The sequence below is a fragment of the Macaca fascicularis genome, chromosome 1, assembly GCF_037993035.2.
Source record: "Macaca fascicularis isolate 582-1 chromosome 1, T2T-MFA8v1.1".
NCBI lineage: Eukaryota > Metazoa > Chordata > Mammalia > Primates > Cercopithecidae > Macaca > Macaca fascicularis.
In genome coordinates this window covers 84278814-84296286 of record NC_088375.1, presented here as the reverse complement: position 1 = coordinate 84296286, position 17473 = coordinate 84278814, and the positions used below count along the sequence as shown (strand labels likewise).

Here is a 17473-nt window from a genome sequence, read left to right as displayed (position 1 = left end):
TACCTTCCCCTTACTTTTTAGTTACGTTTAACTTCGTGTTGACATTTTTCTGTTCCCTTCCAAGGTATCAACAAATCTGAAAAGAGAATGAAATTAACTCTTAAAGGAGGAGCAGCTGTGGATCCTGATTCTGGTAAGCAAACAGGACTGCCAGCCGAGTGGGCCACGTGCCCCACCCCCCACCAGCAGACTAGGAGCACACATCCGAATGCCCGCAGCACACCTGGGGCAATGTGGTCGTGGCTTTCCCCTCAGGCCTCTTTCACCAGCTCCCCCAGTCCTGAGAACACACATTTCAGGGGAACCTCCTGAAGGTGGTATTAGTGTATCCAAAAGGCATGAACCTCAGGCCTGCAAACCCCTTCTCCCTGAGAGCGCTAGCCCCTCAAGGGGAGAGAAAACTGTAGGTGCTTTGCCTCCGGGACAGGACTGGAACACTCTGCGCATGTCCTGGAGAAAGGTGGGAAGGTCTTCAGTGCCACCCTCGGCCTGGTGGACATCGTTAAAGGAACCAACTCCTATTACAAGCTGCAGCTTCTGGAGGACGACAAGGAAAGCAGGTGAGTTCTGTAGATGTAGCCTGGTTGTGCAGAGACATGGGCCCGTCCTGCATCAGTCAATGCTGTGCCATCAGCCTTGTGAAACCCATTAGGCCCAGTGCCTAGGGAATGAAATCTAATCACAGAGATCAAAAACGAACCATGAGGCCTTTGTTTAAAGGGGAGAAAGAAGCCACTTACTAACCAGTAGCATTGCTGTCCTTGTACAGTTGTCTTAAGGTATGGTTTCACGTATTCTCCCACTGGCTTTTCTTTTTGTTTGGTGGGTTTTTTTTGTTTGTTTGTTTGTTTTTCCAACTATTTGTTGTGTTTTTTGAAACAGTCTCACTCTGTTACCCAGGCTGGAGTGCAGTGGTGTAATCACAGCTCAGTGGAGCCTGGACCTCCCAGGCTTAAGCAATCCTCTCACCTCAGCCTCCCAAGTAACTGGGACCATAGATGCACACCACCATGCCTTATTTTTTATGGAGACAAGGGCCTCACTATGTTGCCCAGGCTGGTCTCAAACTCCTGGACTCAAGTGATCCTCCCGCCTCAGCCTCCCAAACTGCTGGGATTACAGGCATGAGCCACTGCACCCAGCCCCAGCTGGCTTTTCTTTCAGCTGCTTGAATCAAGATTTTCTAATTTTACATATGTTTTAAAACTTTGAAGCAAATAAAGGTTGGCAAGCGTTGAACTTACTTTTTAATGTTCAAACTCCCTAGTAACTAAAGAGGTTTGGATTTGCCTTTTTTTTAATTAACATGATGAGACAGGCAAGGGTGTATTCTGGATTGTGGGGTACAGCAGCTGGGAGGTGATGAGAGGGTGGGCTGGCTTTTGTCCTTACGTATCTAGGCAGAGTGGTCCTTAGCTAGTGAGTTCATTGCCCTGTGGTACAGCCAACACAAAACAGGATTTATGTGTCAGTGGAAAGGCGTATGGAAGGAACTCTTATTAAATTCTAACGTTGATTGTGGATGTGTACATTTTTCTGGTGGCTTAGATTTGCTGGTGTTAAGTGAAAGGGTGGTGTGGGCTGTTAGGGTCAGAAAAAATTTTCAACATAGATCAAAGTAGTGCTTCCCAAAAATTTTCACAGGAAAAACCAAGCAGAGAATGAATTGTTAAACCCCTGTGCAGTAGCCCAGAGAATGGCCAGGGAGTCCCAAATTTTCTTTGAAGTCCATAGTTCTGTCTTTAAAATGTACACAAATCTTGTATGTGGGTTTATGATATATCTGTATTTCTTATGAAATGAAAATTAAGTTTTGAGTTTAAAACTTTTAAATTAAGCAGAGTTGTCCTGGAGAAAGGTGGGAAGGTCTTCAGTGCCACCCTCGGCCTGGTGGACATCGTTAATTTAATTTAAAGTTAATTTAAAGTTAATTTAAAAAATTAACTCTGCTTTGAGTTAATGAAAAATTAGCTCATCCAAAGCTAAGCAGCACAGCAGCTGGATATGTGTGATGTGCACCCTCAATTGAGATGGAATTTGAACATGACAGCCTGCATCTCTAGGTCACCGGACCTGAGGAGCCATTGCCACTGCGCCCCTCATTTCATTGTATCTTAGCCTCGGATCTGAGTTGAAAGTTAATTATTTTTAGGGTACAGCTTTAAGGGTTGTCTCCTTGAACACATGACTTCCAGACAGTACTTTGTATTTCTTTGGGGAGAGGAGTAGAATCGTTTTTATGCAAAGGTCTACAGACTCCAGGATTCACTCCTCAGGCTTGGCTGCCAGAACCAAGTTTAAACTATTATGTGGCATTTTTTTATAGTCAATATGATTTGAAAGTTTAATGAGAGGTAAGATAAAGACCCTTTATTGTTATAGCAGTTCCTTTTGTTCTGTGTTAATCACTATCCTTTTGGGGTGTGTAAAATTCTTCCACACCTGAATGTAATGGTAAGAAAGGGGAACTTCTCCTGAAATGGGACAGCTGACCCACACTTGTGCATCTGACACCCTCCTTCCCACCACAGGTATTGGATATTCAGGTCCTGGGGCCGTGTGGGGACGGTGATCGGTAGCAACAAACTGGAACAGATGCCGTCCAAGGAGGATGCCATTGAGCACTTCATGAAATTATATGAAGAAAAAACCGGGAACGCTTGGCACTCCAAAAATTTCACAAAGTATCCCAAAAAGTTCTACCCCCTGGAGATTGACTATGGCCAGGTAACCATATAATGCCCTTACACTGTCTGCTTCTAGGAGTAGGAAGGGACACCTTATTCTAGAAAATCCACATTGTGGATCAGATGGCATCATAGTAAACATACTACCAAATGTTGAAAGGAGAATACTAGTCCTTCACAAATTCTCCCCCAAAAATAGAAGAAAATACCTCCCAACTCATTGCATGAAGGCCAGTACCACCCTGATACCAGAGCCAAAGCAGCACCGGGGAACTACAGAGCAATTTCCTGTGAATAGACATGCAGAAACCCTATGAATAGAGATACAAAATCCTCACAAACCGAATCCAGCAGCATAGGAGGATCTATACACCACTCCCAAGTGGGATTTATCCCAGGAATGTAAGGTTGATTCAACATTTAAAAATCAATGTAATTTATGAATAGAGTGAAGAACAAAAACCACATGATCATCTCAGTAGACAGCAGAAAAACCATTCTACACAGTCAACACCTTGAAGTATGAGATAGAGCTTAAATGAGAACTGTGGTAGCATCTTTGAGATATCAAGGAGGAACAGTCTTTTCAGTTACTCCTGAAACAATAGGGCATAATTCACAGATTCCAGATAAGGCTTTTCATCTGAACCCATGGTGACCCTCCATCATGTGACCTGGTCTGTCAACAGAATTATAGTAACTTGACCTACTCTGCTAGGTCACACTTTATTAGTCCCAAATTATTTCCTAGTGCTGTCTCTATCTGTAGTTTTGGGCGTCTCCTTATATCTGTTAGCACACAGCATTCATTTGTCTGTTGGTTGACATTTTAACTTTTCTGTTTTGTCTTTTTTCTTTGCAAAATGCTTACCTTTATGAAAATGGGAATTTATCACTTTTTTAATCAGGGAAAAGAAAACACATTTATTTACAAAAAGAGAGACCTGTAGGTGGGTAGAGATTTTAATTCGAAATCTTTGAGGCCTAGTATGTCTGAAAGGGGGAATTTTTTAGTTTACAGAGGGCCTCATGAACTCTCTATATTAAAAATAGGATTTACATCTTGCTTATACAATGAGGAGGCTCAGACAGCAGACTTTCAGGACAGATTTGGCCTGACTCGGTAGCGCCCCTTACTGAGTTAAATATTTGTTTTAAAATGTTTTGAGAATTTACTAAGGCACAAAAAATTAAGATTGCCCGGAATTAACCACAGTTAAAATAATGGTAGATATATCTTTCAGTCAGCTTTCACTGCATATGTACCTTTTCCACCACCATATGTACCATGTTGCAACCATCTGCTTTTTGCCCTAATGTACCAGGAACATTTCCTTATGTCTTCTAGAGCAGTGCTGTCCAATAGAATTATAATTCAAGCCATTTCAATACATTTAAAATTTTTTATAGCCACATTTTAAAAAGCAAGAAGCCAATGAAATTAATCTTGGTATTATTTAACCCCATATATCCAAAATATTCTAATTTTAACACCTGATCAGCACCAACAATTATTAATGAGAAAATTTCCCTTTTGGCTTTTCTCTACTAAGTGTTTGAAATCTGGTGTGTATTTTGTGCCTACAGCACACCTCAGTTTGGCCAGTGGCTACTGTAGTGGCCACTGGCTGCACCAATCCAGAGCATTATTTAAGGCTGCATTGAATCCCATCCCGTGTGTGGCTAGAATTCATCATTAATCAGAATAACATCATTAATCAGAATCAGAGTAACTTAGCAGGAAGTTATTTAGATTGATTCTGGGCGTTTGCTGTAATGATGCTGATATACATATAAATATTTGTGTGCTTCTGTGATTGTTGTCATTACAAGTAGTTACTGGGTCATAAGGTATATGCACTTAAATAAGGGTTTTGCACACATAGATACTTTGCCCTCCAATGAAGTTATACCCAGAAGATAACAGAGTACATTTAAGATGGTGTTTCAACACTGAGTAGGTCTACTATGAAGGTGAGAGCAGCAGCCATGAACACTAACAACACAAGTTAGCTCTCTGCTGCTTGGGTAAGCCAGTCTGATTCCAGGTTCAAAGCCCAATGTCAGTTCCTTTCACTCCAAATACCAAACTCCGTTTTAGTTGCTAGGGACACTGTGCTGGACAGAGCACAGTCTATGCCCTCATACAGTTCAAGTCTAAAGAGTTAAAGCAGTTTCAGTACAGTGTGATCTTGACATAACCTGGGTTCTTCAGACAGTGGGGGTGGAGCCTCAATAGTTTATTAGGCAATGTAGGAGGAGGACGGACAGTTAATGCTACGATGTGCTTTAACACTGTCAGGCTGGCTGGCAGCGCATGGGACTGGTTGCTTGGTCCTTTGGGAATTTAGAGAAGGCTATATAAACTTAGTCTTGCAACTGGCCCTTGTGTGAGGAAGTGTAAGAAAAAAAGAGAAATAATTTGTCCTTCAGTTTCATGTCCTATTGCCCCAAGGTTTGCCTCTACAGTTGCCCAGCACTTCCAGGTTGCGCATGAGTGGGCACTAGGCAGGTTCCCAGGAAGGGACCAGCAACCCCAGGGTGGGTCAGCCCATGCAGATGCTGCAGTGGCAACAAGAATAAGAATCCGCCAAGAAAACTTCGGGGACGGGCACAGGAAGAGTCTGACCCGTGTACAGCATCAGGCACCTTCATCCTGGCTGCTGTTTCCACACCTTTTTGATTAATACTCAGCTTTTTTTGCTGGTGGCACTCTAGCCTGTGTCCTTTGTCTGCAGCCCGGCCCCACAGACACAGATACCTTGGTTGAGTTGTTGATTTGGGTCTCTTGGTAATGTGCTTTTTTCCTGAAGGATGAAGAGGCAGTGAAGAAGCTGACAGTAAATCCTGGCACCAAGTCCAAGCTCCCCAAGCCAGTTCAGGACCTCATCAAGCTGATCTTTGATGTGGAAAGTATGAAGAAAGCCATGGTGGAATATGAGGTTATTGCGCTTTATCATTTTATCTGTGAGCATTTGCTGTGGATGATGATTTGCTGAGCTAGTGAAGAGCTCTGCCTATTCTTGTTTCTGTTTCAAAAACAGAATACATTGGCTGTCAGCTTCTCGTACCTGTCCTTCAATCTTAAATTGTGTGAGTGCTGGGGCCTGGAGTGGTTGCACTTTTGCAGAGGGTTGTTTGATTTGCAGTGAAGCATGTGATGTGTTGGAGAGAGCTGTTCCCTGGTCCCTAGTCCCCTTTGTACTTTTTTTTTTTTTCTCTGAGATGGAGTCTCACCATGTTGTTGCCCAAGCAGCTGGTCTCCAACTGCTGAGCTCAAGTGATCCACCCACCTCGGTCTCCCTAAATGCTAGGAATACAGTGTGAGCCACTGTGACCAGCCCACCCTTTGTATTTTTCCCCTTCTTCATGCTGTGGCAGGGTGTATTAGTTTTGCTTCTTTTGTGGCCCAACCAAACCAACCAACTGGAGTTACCATGGGAAGTGCAAGACAGCCCACTTAGAGTAAAAGAAAATTGCTGTGACACTTATTCATAAGATAAAATTCATACCAGTTTCTAAAAGGTTGGCAGTGGGGTGGGGGTGATGGTTGTTGGATTAGTCATGCTTCTGTCCAGGGCAGAATGGCAGAGACTGCAGCCAGAGGCTCTGTGTTTCCTGTCTGTCCTCCTTCTCATCTCCGCTCTCCCTCTGGGAGATGAGTGCAAAAGGGCAGACCCCTTGTTCTTGCTGCTCCTAGCATCAGAGTTCTTAAGTACTGACCCTGGGGGCCTTCAGAGCAGAGATGGTCCCACCTGGCCAGCAAACACCCTCTCCTCTTCCCTAGCCAATGAACCCAGAAGCTTCAGGCTGCTCTGAAAAACAAGCAGCTGCGATGCATATGGTTATTCCCTTTGTCCTGGGCTCCTAGGAACCAGTGGAGGTTGAGAGTCTCAGATCAGCCTTAAAGCATTCCACCCTTCTCCACGGGGTTGCTCCCTTCATGCTCACGTTCTGCTGTCTTCCCAAGTCCTTCCTCCTAGAGCCTCCTGGCCTGCCTTAGAGCTGGGAGGACAGGGGGTCAAAACTGGGCAGTATAAGCCCCATGGACATCAGGGCCAACCCAGTATCTCCCAGCCAAGAGCTCAGCCTGGCAGGAATGCTCACGCCTGTGCTGTTGTAGAGTGGAGTGTTGAGTTACATCCTCTAACGGGTTTAAAAAATGGCCAGGGCTTGTTCGCTGTGCTTGTTCAAATCGCTGTGTCATCTGACTTGTTTATGAGGTCTATTAGTGTGAACAGCTTATGGGTGGGCTCACTGAGAATGAGGGACAGGGGGAGGGAAAGGTTGAGAGGTGCTACGGTAAGGGAGAAGAGGGCCTCGTTTCATTCACGTTTTGAAGTCCTGCACATCATTTCCAGTCTCCCACACCTTGGTCTATCTGTGATTCTTAGAAGTTCTCAGCTATTTTCAAACCCAAGTCCTTTCCTGTGAAATGTTGTTTTTGTTGTTTTGTGTTTGGTTTGGTTTGAGATGGAGTTTCACTCTTTTTGCCCAGGCTGGAGTGCAGTGGCACGATCTCAGCTCACTGTAACCTCCACCTCCTGGGTTCAAGCAATTCTCCAACCTCAGCCTCTCGAGTAGCTGGGACTACAGGCATGCACCACTATGCCTGGCTAATTTTTTTTTTTATTTTTAGTAGAGATGGGGTTTCACCATTTTGGCCAGGTTGGTCTTGAACTCCTGACCTCAGGTGATCCACCTGCCTCAGCCTCCCAAAGTGCTGGGATTATAGGCATGAGCCATGGCACACAGCCTGAAATGACATTTTAATGTTTTTCACTGGACAGGTAACTAGTTTAGCAGGAAGAAAAGGGACATGGGCGCTGCTTCCTGAAACAAGCTAGAAGGCAGCTAGCTGGAAGTGTGTGGAAAGCAGGATGCCCGCTCCTGACCTCAGCGGGGTCCACGTGGAATTGGAGTAACCATGTAGAGAAGGAGACATAGTGGCCCTCAGGGCTTCATCCTTAGCACCAGGGGAACCTGACTTTCCCTGTGAGGAGGGCACATCCTGAGTCCAGAAGGGAATGGGCTCCAGGTAGTCAGGACACACAGCGGAGGGCAGGGATCCAGGCTGCAGCCCTAGGAGTCCCCTTCTGGCTGCAGCTGGGGCTCATGGGTCCCCAGTGCCAAGGTATTTCTCCCACTTTTCTCTTTCTCTCTAAACTGGGCAGCTGTGGAGCCACTGCTCCCAGCCCACCATCCAGCGCTGTGCCTGAGTTTCTTTTCCAGTAGCGAGGGCAGCCTGTGTGGATGGAGCCCACCTCTTATTTTTAGTCTGTGCGTATGTTTTGAGGGGCGTACAATTAGGGAAACTAGGTATTTTCTTTTTTTTACATAAACACCAGAATTATACAGCTTGGAAAATGTGCCCTTCAAAGTTCTGCCCTCACTCTGGCCATGCTGTGCCATCAGAACTTCTTTTGGGAATCCTTCTTGAGAACTGCTTTCAGAGCTGATTGAGAGTCCATACCAAAGTCACTCTGTTCTTTTATTATACCTTGTTCTTGGCTTGAAATAGATTATCCACCTTCTTCCCCAGATGTGGCTGTGGCTACTTAATTCTTGCCAGTAATCAGATCTTCCCTTAGGATGGAGTTTGCAGTATTGAGTGTACAGGGAAGCCCAGGTCAGGGCTTGTGGATTTTATTAGAAGTTGTTGCTGCTGGCTTTTGGTCAGTGCCTGATGAGCTGTGAGTACTTTTCACATCCTTTTATTTAATTTTATCACCATAGCAGTTCCATTTCTAAGATTCTTGTTCAGTTCTTTGTTCCAAGCACTGCAGGAAGTGCTGGACGTGCAGAAATGGAAAGGCGCAGTCGCAGCCCGCGGGGATCTCAGAAGGGTCTATTGGCAAAGCCCCAGAGACGATGTCTCAGGATACAGTGTGGGGCCCATTGGTACACACGTGTCTCCACGCAGGGGCTGAGCTAAATAGGCAGGGCTGCTCGCAAAAGGGAGTGAGTGCCTTTTAAGGAAATGGCCCCACTTAACAAATGGAAAACGAAGGCTGCAGATCTCATGCTTCTTCCACTGCAGTTTCTCTTGATGTCAGGCAGTTTCCAAGATATGAGCAGTAGCAATATTTGTTGGAGGTGACTGATCTGAAAGGGACAGCATTGATTTGAATGTAAGTCCATAAGTTCAGGAGTGTGTCCTTTTTAAAAATAGTGTTCAACACTTGAAAACTCTTGGTTCTTTTCCAGCTGGGAACCCAGGGAGGGGTGCACTTAACCGCCTTGGCTCTGGGACCCCAGGGAAGGCCACTGGGCGGGGGGGTCAGCATGACTTATGGCTTGGCTAAGCCCAGCCATAATGGAAGTAAGCAAGAATCTTCAGACACACTACCATCTCTCATTGGGGGAGTGGGGCTACAAACTCTGGATTTGGGTCACTGGTGTCCTCAGGAAATCCCAGCAGGCTCCTGACTGCTTCTGTTGGGGGCCTGAGGGTGGGCTGCTCGGTCCAGCTCTCCTGCTATCACACTGCGCAGTCCCCAGCATTCAGAGCGAAATCCCCTGTCTCCTCAGATCGACCTTCAGAAGATGCCCTTGGGGAAGCTGAGCAAAAGGCAGATCCAGGCCGCGTACTCCATCCTCAGTGAGGTACAGCAGGTAAGCACGGGGCCGCCAGGGGCCTCCTGGAACCTCCCCTGGCTGACTTAGGGGGCGAGACCTGGGGGTGGCCAGGGGTAACATTTACTCAAGGTTAAGAAACTGGAAGTACTGAACTGCATATCACGAGGGTTTAGATTTTTTTTAGTTCAATAAATGGCAAGTGCCTGCCACTTACAAAAGTTTATCATAAAACTAATGAATGGCAACTTTTTCAGTTGTCAGATACATAGTAAACTGCCTATAAACTTGAAGACGTTGGTTACCCTCTCTCTTAAAAGTAAAGGCATCCCTCTGTATCCTCGAGGATTGGTTCCAGGACTCCCTTGTGGTCACTAAAATTCACTCATGCTCAAGTCCTACAGTCCACCCTGCAGAACCCATGGAGGAGAAAAGTTGGCCCTGCACATCTGTGGGTCTCGCATCCTGAGATTTTTTTTGTGGGAGGGGGAATTTTTCTTTTCTTTTTCTTTTTTGAGACAGAGTCTCGCTGTGTCCCCCAGGCTGGAGTGCAGTGGCACAATCTCAGCTCACTGCAACCTCCGCCCCCAGGTTCAAGCGATTCTCATGCCGAGTAGCTGAGGTTACAAGCATGCGCCACCACGCCCAGCTAATTTTTTGTGTTTTTAGTAGAGGTGAGGTTTCACTATGTTGGCCAGACTGGTCTCGAACTCCTGGGTTCAAGTGATCCGCCCACCTCAGCCTCCCAAAGTGCTGGGATTACAGGCATGAGCCACCGCACCTGGCCTGAGAATAATATATTTTTGATCTGAGTTTGGTTGAATTCTCAACTGCAGAGCCCACAGGTGTAGAGAGCTAACTGTATTTATTGAAAACATCTGTGTATAAGTGGACCTGCACACTTCAAATCGATTGTTCAAGGGTCACCTGCGTTGTGGTTTTTATTTTATGTGTCCTTAAGAGTTAGGCAGAGTTTATTGTGCAGTTACTAGGAAGTCATCAGATGGAAACCTTTCATTCATGTTATTTCAACATTCTTCAAGCATCTTTCAAGGTCTCCCAGTCCTGGAACCTTCCAGCTACATCCCGGAGAAGCTGGAGGGTTCCGCTTATGTTTGTGGGTGGATACAGGCTTGGCCTATAGAAAGAAGGAAAGCACACGGGAAACAGAAGTGGGCCTAGGCAGCGGGCTTTCTGGCTGGTGCTGGAGAAAAGGCCCTGAACCGGATCTGTCAACTCCAGTTACAGCTGGCTCTGAGCAGTGAACGTCTCTCCTTATTCCTCACTGACTGAGAACTTGCAAGGCTTTCCTCAGCCCCTGCTTCTTCCCATGCCATAGTCTTCAGGTAGAAGAGCTGGAATAGCATCCTTACCCATTTCCAGAGCCACCTGGGCAGCACAGATGGAAGTTGTACGACTTGGTGAAGTCCATGTTACAGCAAGAAGCAGGCGTGGGGCTTCAGACCTGCTGGGTGCCACTTGATACCCCCTTGACCTTCTTGTGGTCACCTAGGCTGTCTGCCAAATTCCTGGAATCCCAATGGCCCCACTCTTCATCTCTGTGCATTTTTTGCACACCCTTTACATATAGAGCACCAAGTGACACTGGCAGTAAGTGTAAGGGTTGCTTAGCCTTTCTGTGCCTGGCCACTTCAACCTCCGGGTACAGTAAAAACTAATGCCAATGAAGGTCAGTGGAGACAAGGAGCCTGACTGAATTTTATAGCAATGGGCAACTTCCTCCCAACATTTTATTATGAAAATGTTTCAAACATACAAAAAGTTGAAGAAATTTTACAGCAGTAGTCATGAGCCCACCACCTAGATTTTACAGTTAACATTTTGCATAGTTGTGGCGGGGTTTCAGATGTCTGTAACTGCACAGTTCTTTGTACAAATGAAAGTTCATGGGAGAAGCCCATTGTGTTGAGCAGTGCTTTTAGAGGATGGGGGTCCTGTGCTGCTCAGTGGTGTAGCTTTAACAGGAAGGTGGTCTTCTGGTCGTTTCCCATGCATCCTGGCATGTGCACATACCACGCTACTTCTGGACCTGCTGCAGCACCCACCTGCTAGAAGAGAAAGCCTGGCCGGGGGCTCGGAGCTGCTTCGTCAGTCTTGTGTTCCTTCTGTCCCCTCGTCTCCAGGCAGTGTCTCAGGGCAGCAGCGACTCTCAGATCCTGGATCTCTCAAATCGCTTTTACACCCTGATCCCCCATGACTTTGGGATGAAGAAGCCTCCGCTCCTGAACAGTGCAGACAGTGTGCAGGTACACAAGGGTTCAGAAGGGACTGCAGGTCTGCTGGGCGAGGGTGTGACTCCCTTGCAACCGTCCCTCCCCGTCATGATCCCCGAGGGCAGCGCCGATGCTGGGAGGGCCACCTCCTTGCCCTTGTTTTGAAGTTGGGTTTCTACCCACACTGATGGAGGCAGAGCCATTTTTCCTGCCTCTGTTCCACCAAATCCACTGGGGAAAGAGCTGTTGGAGAGGGAGAGCCTCTCCCTCATAACAACGTCTTCCTCCCCATTTTCCCTCTCTGCCTTTTAAGAGAGCTCCTGGCTCAGGAAACATTTGTCTGAAGTACCTTCATTATAGGTCCCAAATGTCAGCTTGTATGAGAGGAAAGACAGTTCTTCCACCTCTCAACTCCCCCAGGCCGCAAGGCCTTGTTAGCATTCCAGGAAGTCCTTAGGAGAGCTCACTGTGTGCAGCAGGTAACAGGCTGGCCCTGACCAGCAGGAAGGTTTGCCCTTCACTGTGTTGAACGTTCTCTGCATGTAGGTTTTCTCTGCCACCTGGGTGAGTCTGTCTCACTCACCATGATACCTAAGTCAGGGGCTTGCTTTTGCTCCTCCAGGCCAAGGTGGAAATGCTTGACAACCTGCTAGACATCGAGGTGGCCTACAGTCTGCTCAGGGGAGGGTCTGATGATAGCAGCAAGGACCCCATCGATGTCAACTATGAGAAGCTCAAAACTGACATTAAGGTAACAGGGTCAGGCCTTCCTCAAACATTTAACCTCATCCTGAGAGCAGCGGTCCCATACTTGCATGTGTGTTAGGATCTCCTGGAAAGCTTGTTAAAACACAGATGGCTGGTGCCCAGTAATTTACTTTTCTAACAAGTTCCCGGACATTGCTGCTGGTGGTCCTTTGAGAACCTCTGGGCATTTCACATGTAGATAATGCACCTTGCTTGCAAGGCAGCCTTCCAAGCCAGCACCTCAGCTTGGCATACAAATTGATTTTTGAGGGTCTTACCAAAAGTTCTTTTTTTTTTCCCCCTCCTTAATCTAGAGAGGAACTCTGTTTTTCTAAACCCTTGTGGTGTGAACTTTTAGAGGGCTTATTACCGATGTCCATTTCAGAAGTGGAAATGCTTGATGGCAGCTCTAATAAAAACACAGTGCTTGGGTTCATTTTTCTCTGGAGCTAAAGTGGCCTGTGTTGGCACACACAGTCTCTGAACACCCTGCTTAGACCAACAGAGGAGGGATTTTTGCCTCAGCTTCTAGATGGCCCTGTCCTTGAGCCTATCTCCACGCTCATGTGCCCCATTGTCCTCAGCCCATTCCCTGCAGTGTTGCAGGGGTTCAGGTGGGCTAGTGTGTTGAGTCTGGTACCAGGTGTTTACATCACTAAAGAAAGAGCCTTTGCTCCTTTCCTAGGACAAAGTGTAGATCTGTGAGTCCAAGCAGGTAAGACGCCACATGTCACTTATTTTGCCCCTAGAGCACCTTCCTGATGGGAAAACTGTGGGGGTGGTTCTTTGTGAAGGGATTCTTATTCTCTGTTTACAATTCTGAAGACTTTTAATTAAAAGACAGTGAGGTAGACCAGCATTCCTAGGTTTTCTGAACTTTGAATATAAATATGAAAATAAAACATAACTAGTCTCATCTATAATACTCAGGTTTACTTAGCATAGATTACGTCAGCTATTTGACAGCTGCTTGTTAGGCTTGTGCACTGAGCCAGGGATAATTTTAATTGCACATCATAGCTGTGACTTCCTCTGGCCCATTGTGTTTTAACTCATGCTGAGCTGGACTCTCTTCCAGGAGCCAGTTGCTTGTTCTGGAAATGCCCTGCTCACTGACAGTGAGCCCCATATTCCAGCTTCCCTGATATCCCAAAACATAGAATTTTAAGACAAAAAGGAACCCTGAGCCCAAGTAGATGAAGAGGAAAGTGGAGCCACTGGCCCAGGATCTGCCCAGCCCACGGGCCTGGGACACAGGCTCTCGGTCATGCCTGGCTTCCTTTGAGGAGTGTGGTGTTGAGCTGTGCATCGACTGAGCCTGAGCATTCCTCCTCTGTAGCTCTCCTGGGGTCTCCTTTGTGCTAATCCCAAGATTCTGTTTACCCAGGTGGTTGGCAGAGATTCTGAAGAAGCCGAGATCATCAGGAAGTATGTTAAGAACACTCATGCAACCACACACAATGCGTATGACTTGGAAGTCATCGATGTAAGAATCCCTTCTTCCCCCACTTTCTTCTGTGTCCTGCCAGCTTTTCCCTGCCCACTCCTCCAACCTGGGCCTGGGTAGAAAAGAGCAGTTTACTTACTTTAAATAATCCAAAGAAGTGACTCATTTGTTCAGCAGAAAAATTAGTAGTCTTTTTTTTTTTTTTTTTTTTTTTTTTGGCATGGAGTCTCACTCTGTCACCCAGGCTGGAGTGCAGTGGTGTAATCCCAGCCCACTGCAACCTTTGCCTCCCGGGTTCAAGTGATTCTCCTGTCTCAGCCTCCAGAGTAGCTGGGATTACAGGCATGCGCCACCACACCTGGCTAATTTTTGTATTTTTAGTAGAGGCAGGGATTCACCATGTTGGCCAGGCTGGTCTTGAACTCCTGACCTCAGGTGATCTGCCTTCCTTGGCCTCCCAAAGTGCTGAGATTATAAAATTAGCATCTTATACAGTAGTTTGGGGATGGCTTTTTATTATGTTTTAAAGGACATTTCCCATCCCCAAACCTGGTCTCAGAACGTACAATTATCAGAGGTCTAAGATAAAGTTCCTCAAGTGCACATCTGCTGCACAGTAATACTAACTAGCAATGGCTGGGCTCTGCTGGGCCAGACCTTGACCTTCCATCCCAGCCTTGTGGAAAACATTTTCTGCATTGCAGCAGACCTTAAGTCTTCTAGCCTTAGGGACAGCCAGTCATTTCTCCTGTGTCCAGTCCTATCTTTCAATCAACCAGAGTAACAAATGGCTTCTTTTGTCCCTCCCTTTGTTTACTACTACAACCAGATCTTTAAGATAGAGCGTGAAGGCGAATGCCAGCGCTACAAGCCCTTTAAGCAGCTTCATAACCGAAGATTGCTGTGGCACGGGTCCAGGACCACCAACTTTGCCGGGATCCTGTCCCAGGGTCTTCGGATAGCCCCGCCTGAAGCACCTGTGGTATGTGCCTGGCCTAGTGAGGGGTGGGCAATACCTGTCTCTGCAGGTGTCTCCATAAAGAACTTTGAGTAAGAGGCCTAGTTGGCTTAGGGGGATGCTGCCAGACATCCTTTCTTTAGGCCTTCACCCTTTTATCCTCCTGACCCTGATCCTGTCAGGAGTTTCAAACACAGTTTCTGGAACAAAGGAGATAGAGCATCCAGGCCAGGGCCTGCTGCAAATGCTAATTGGGTGTGTTGATGAGCAAAGAACAGACACGTGGCTACAGGCCAAGCTGAGTCCAGGCCTACCTCTACCACTTCCCAGCCGGGCCACCTCTTGAGTGTCAGTGTCTTCAGCAGGAAAACGTAGTGATAAATAAGTAAGGCTTTACCCAGACACGAGGGGTCGTGATGCCACCTGCTGGATTCTAGATGGGTCCAGCTGGACAGGGCCTTCCAAGCCTCTAGTTTCACAGTTGTAGAACGAGGAGGAGAGTGGTTTAAATGATGCTCTCTGGTGCTGTGCAGTAGTGTATAATGGGCAAATGGCCTACCCTTTGTGAACCTTGTGTTTCACTTACAAAAGGGAATAAAAATACCAGTCTGCGTTCCTTGGGTGTTGACAGGCACTAGTTTAAGTAACATTGATGAGCTCATTCCATCCTCACAGCAGCTCCATGAGATTATGTTCCCCACTTAAAAGAGGCAAGTAGAGTCCAGAAAGGTTACATAGCTTCTTGCAGCTCCTTGGCACCTGGCAGAGCTAGGATCTGAGCAGCCTGGCTTGTGAGCTAAAACTTTGGTGTTTCCTCAGCATGGGCATTGTGAGAATTAGAAGTGATGGATTGCAGCACTTAGCTGGGTGGCTTGCTCATGTTGGCACTCAGTGAACAGCTGCTCCTAATTTCCCATCAGAAGATTCTCAGCTGTCCCTTTTCCAACCTTCCAGACAGGCTACATGTTTGGTAAAGGGATCTATTTCGCTGACATGGTCTCCAAGAGTGCCAACTACTGCCATACGTCTCAGGGAGACCCAATAGGCTTAATCGTGTTGGGAGAAGTTGCCCTTGGAAACATGTGAGTAAACCTGGCTCTGGGACCGATGGCATTTCATGGGGACAGATGGAATGGGCTATAGGCAGAACTCCCTTTGGCTGGGAGAGTGGAAATTCCCCACTACAGTTACTGGACCTGCCAATTAGGATTCTTTTCTTGTAAATAACAGAATCCAATTCAAGTTAAGGGAACAAGGGAGATACAAGGATACTTCAGGAAATGCAAGGGCAGGAACGCAGCCAGGCCTCCAGAGCTGGCAGTGTCTTCTCTCCACGGACTGGGAAGCAGAGAGATTGAGTTGCACAAAGGATGATCCCCCATGGCCTCCTCCTCCACTCAGCAGTGTTTCAGTTTTCTTAGACCAACCCAAATAGAACTGGAATCTTAATCCCACTTCCAGATTCTCCACAGAGAAAGATCTGATTAGTCCAGCTTGATTTGGACATCCACCCTAGTCCTGTGAACTGTAACCAAAAGCACAGGGTCATGTAAATGGCCAGGGGTCTGGGGACTGTGGAATGTGGACGGAAACCCAGAGCTGCCGTTCACCACTCCATATAGGGCCTTTCCTTGAAAATGGCCCCATAGCAGTGATCGCTGGGCACAGACTATGTTCAGCCGCAACCGCAGCTTCAGGTTCTGGAGCAGTTCCAGAAACTCGGGAGGAAGCCTGAGCAGTTAAGATGGTCTGGGTTTTGTGGGCTTTTATCTCATCTCTATATCTGATCTTATTCTCCTAATCAAACTTGGTTTTGAGAGCACAGTGTGAAAGCCTCTTCTGAGCCCGTCCTCTTTTGAATAGGTATGAACTGAAGCACGCTTCACATATCAGCAAGTTACCCAAGGGGAAGCACAGTGTCAAAGGTAAAGTGTTTCCAAAGCTGCTGCTACAGCCCAAGGCACCCTGGACAGCACAGAACGGGGGGCTTGCTGTCCTGAGAAGGCTGCCTTGTGGCTGGCTGTCAAACAGCTGGAGATTCATTTTATCCTTTTGGGGTGTGTGTGTGGTTGTTGTTGTTTGGGGGTGGTAGTGGTGGTTAATATGCTGCAGCTGACCGTGATTGGAGGTTCGTTTTATTTATTTTTGTAAAAAAAAAAAAAAAAAGGCAAGCTCTATAGCAGGAGGTTCATTTTTAAAAACAGTTCTCTCTCTGTGGCTGCAGCTGGTATCACAGATGCCCCAGGAGAATCTTGGTGCAGGCACCAGTAACCAGGTGCATGGGTTTGGGCTTTAACCTAACTTGTAGCTACAGCATCTTGTAGCCTGGAGCATCTTGCATTGCTAGAATTTGCAGCATATGATTTAGAACTTCCCACTGCCTGGTTGAAGTGGCTGCTTTGGAATTCTGTTAAGCCAAAATGTGACCCTGTATGGAGGGTACTGCCACTGTTCTCATGAAACTCAGTGAAGGTTGATGCCCTGGAAACCTTGATTTATTGCCTTAGTTTTGTATCTGAAGAAAGATAGAGCAGAGCATGTCTTTAAAATAAGCACATGAGACTGGGTGCGGTGGATCACCTGAGGTCAGGAGTTCGAGACCATCCTGGCCAACGTAGTGAAACCCTGTCTCTACTAAAATACAAAAAATTAGCTGGGTATGGTGGCAGGTGCCTGTAATCCCAGCTACTCAGGAGGCTGAGGCACGAGAATTGCTTGAATCCGGGAGGCGGAGGTTGCAGTGAGCTGAGATCATGCTGTTGCACTCCAGCCTGGGCGACAGAGTGAGACTCCATCTCAAAAAGGGAAAAAAAAGGCCACATGG

The 17473-nt window shown here is 46.8% G+C and overlaps 1 protein-coding gene across 1 annotated transcript in view; it reads left to right on the top strand.

Annotated features, from left to right (window-relative positions):
• Positions 1-17473, top strand: part of PARP1 (poly(ADP-ribose) polymerase 1) — a 47019-nt gene that overhangs the window by 28457 nt on the left and 1089 nt on the right. The window contains exons 11-21 of the mRNA XM_005541012.4: positions 65-133; positions 428-560; positions 2532-2727; positions 5501-5629; positions 9219-9302; positions 11408-11530; positions 12120-12248; positions 13632-13730; positions 14521-14673; positions 15604-15731; positions 16513-16574. Of these exons, the coding sequence (XP_005541069.2) occupies positions 65-133; positions 428-560; positions 2532-2727; positions 5501-5629; positions 9219-9302; positions 11408-11530; positions 12120-12248; positions 13632-13730; positions 14521-14673; positions 15604-15731; positions 16513-16574 (1305 nt within the window). The remainder of the gene's footprint in view (positions 1-64; positions 134-427; positions 561-2531; positions 2728-5500; positions 5630-9218; positions 9303-11407; positions 11531-12119; positions 12249-13631; positions 13731-14520; positions 14674-15603; positions 15732-16512; positions 16575-17473) is intronic.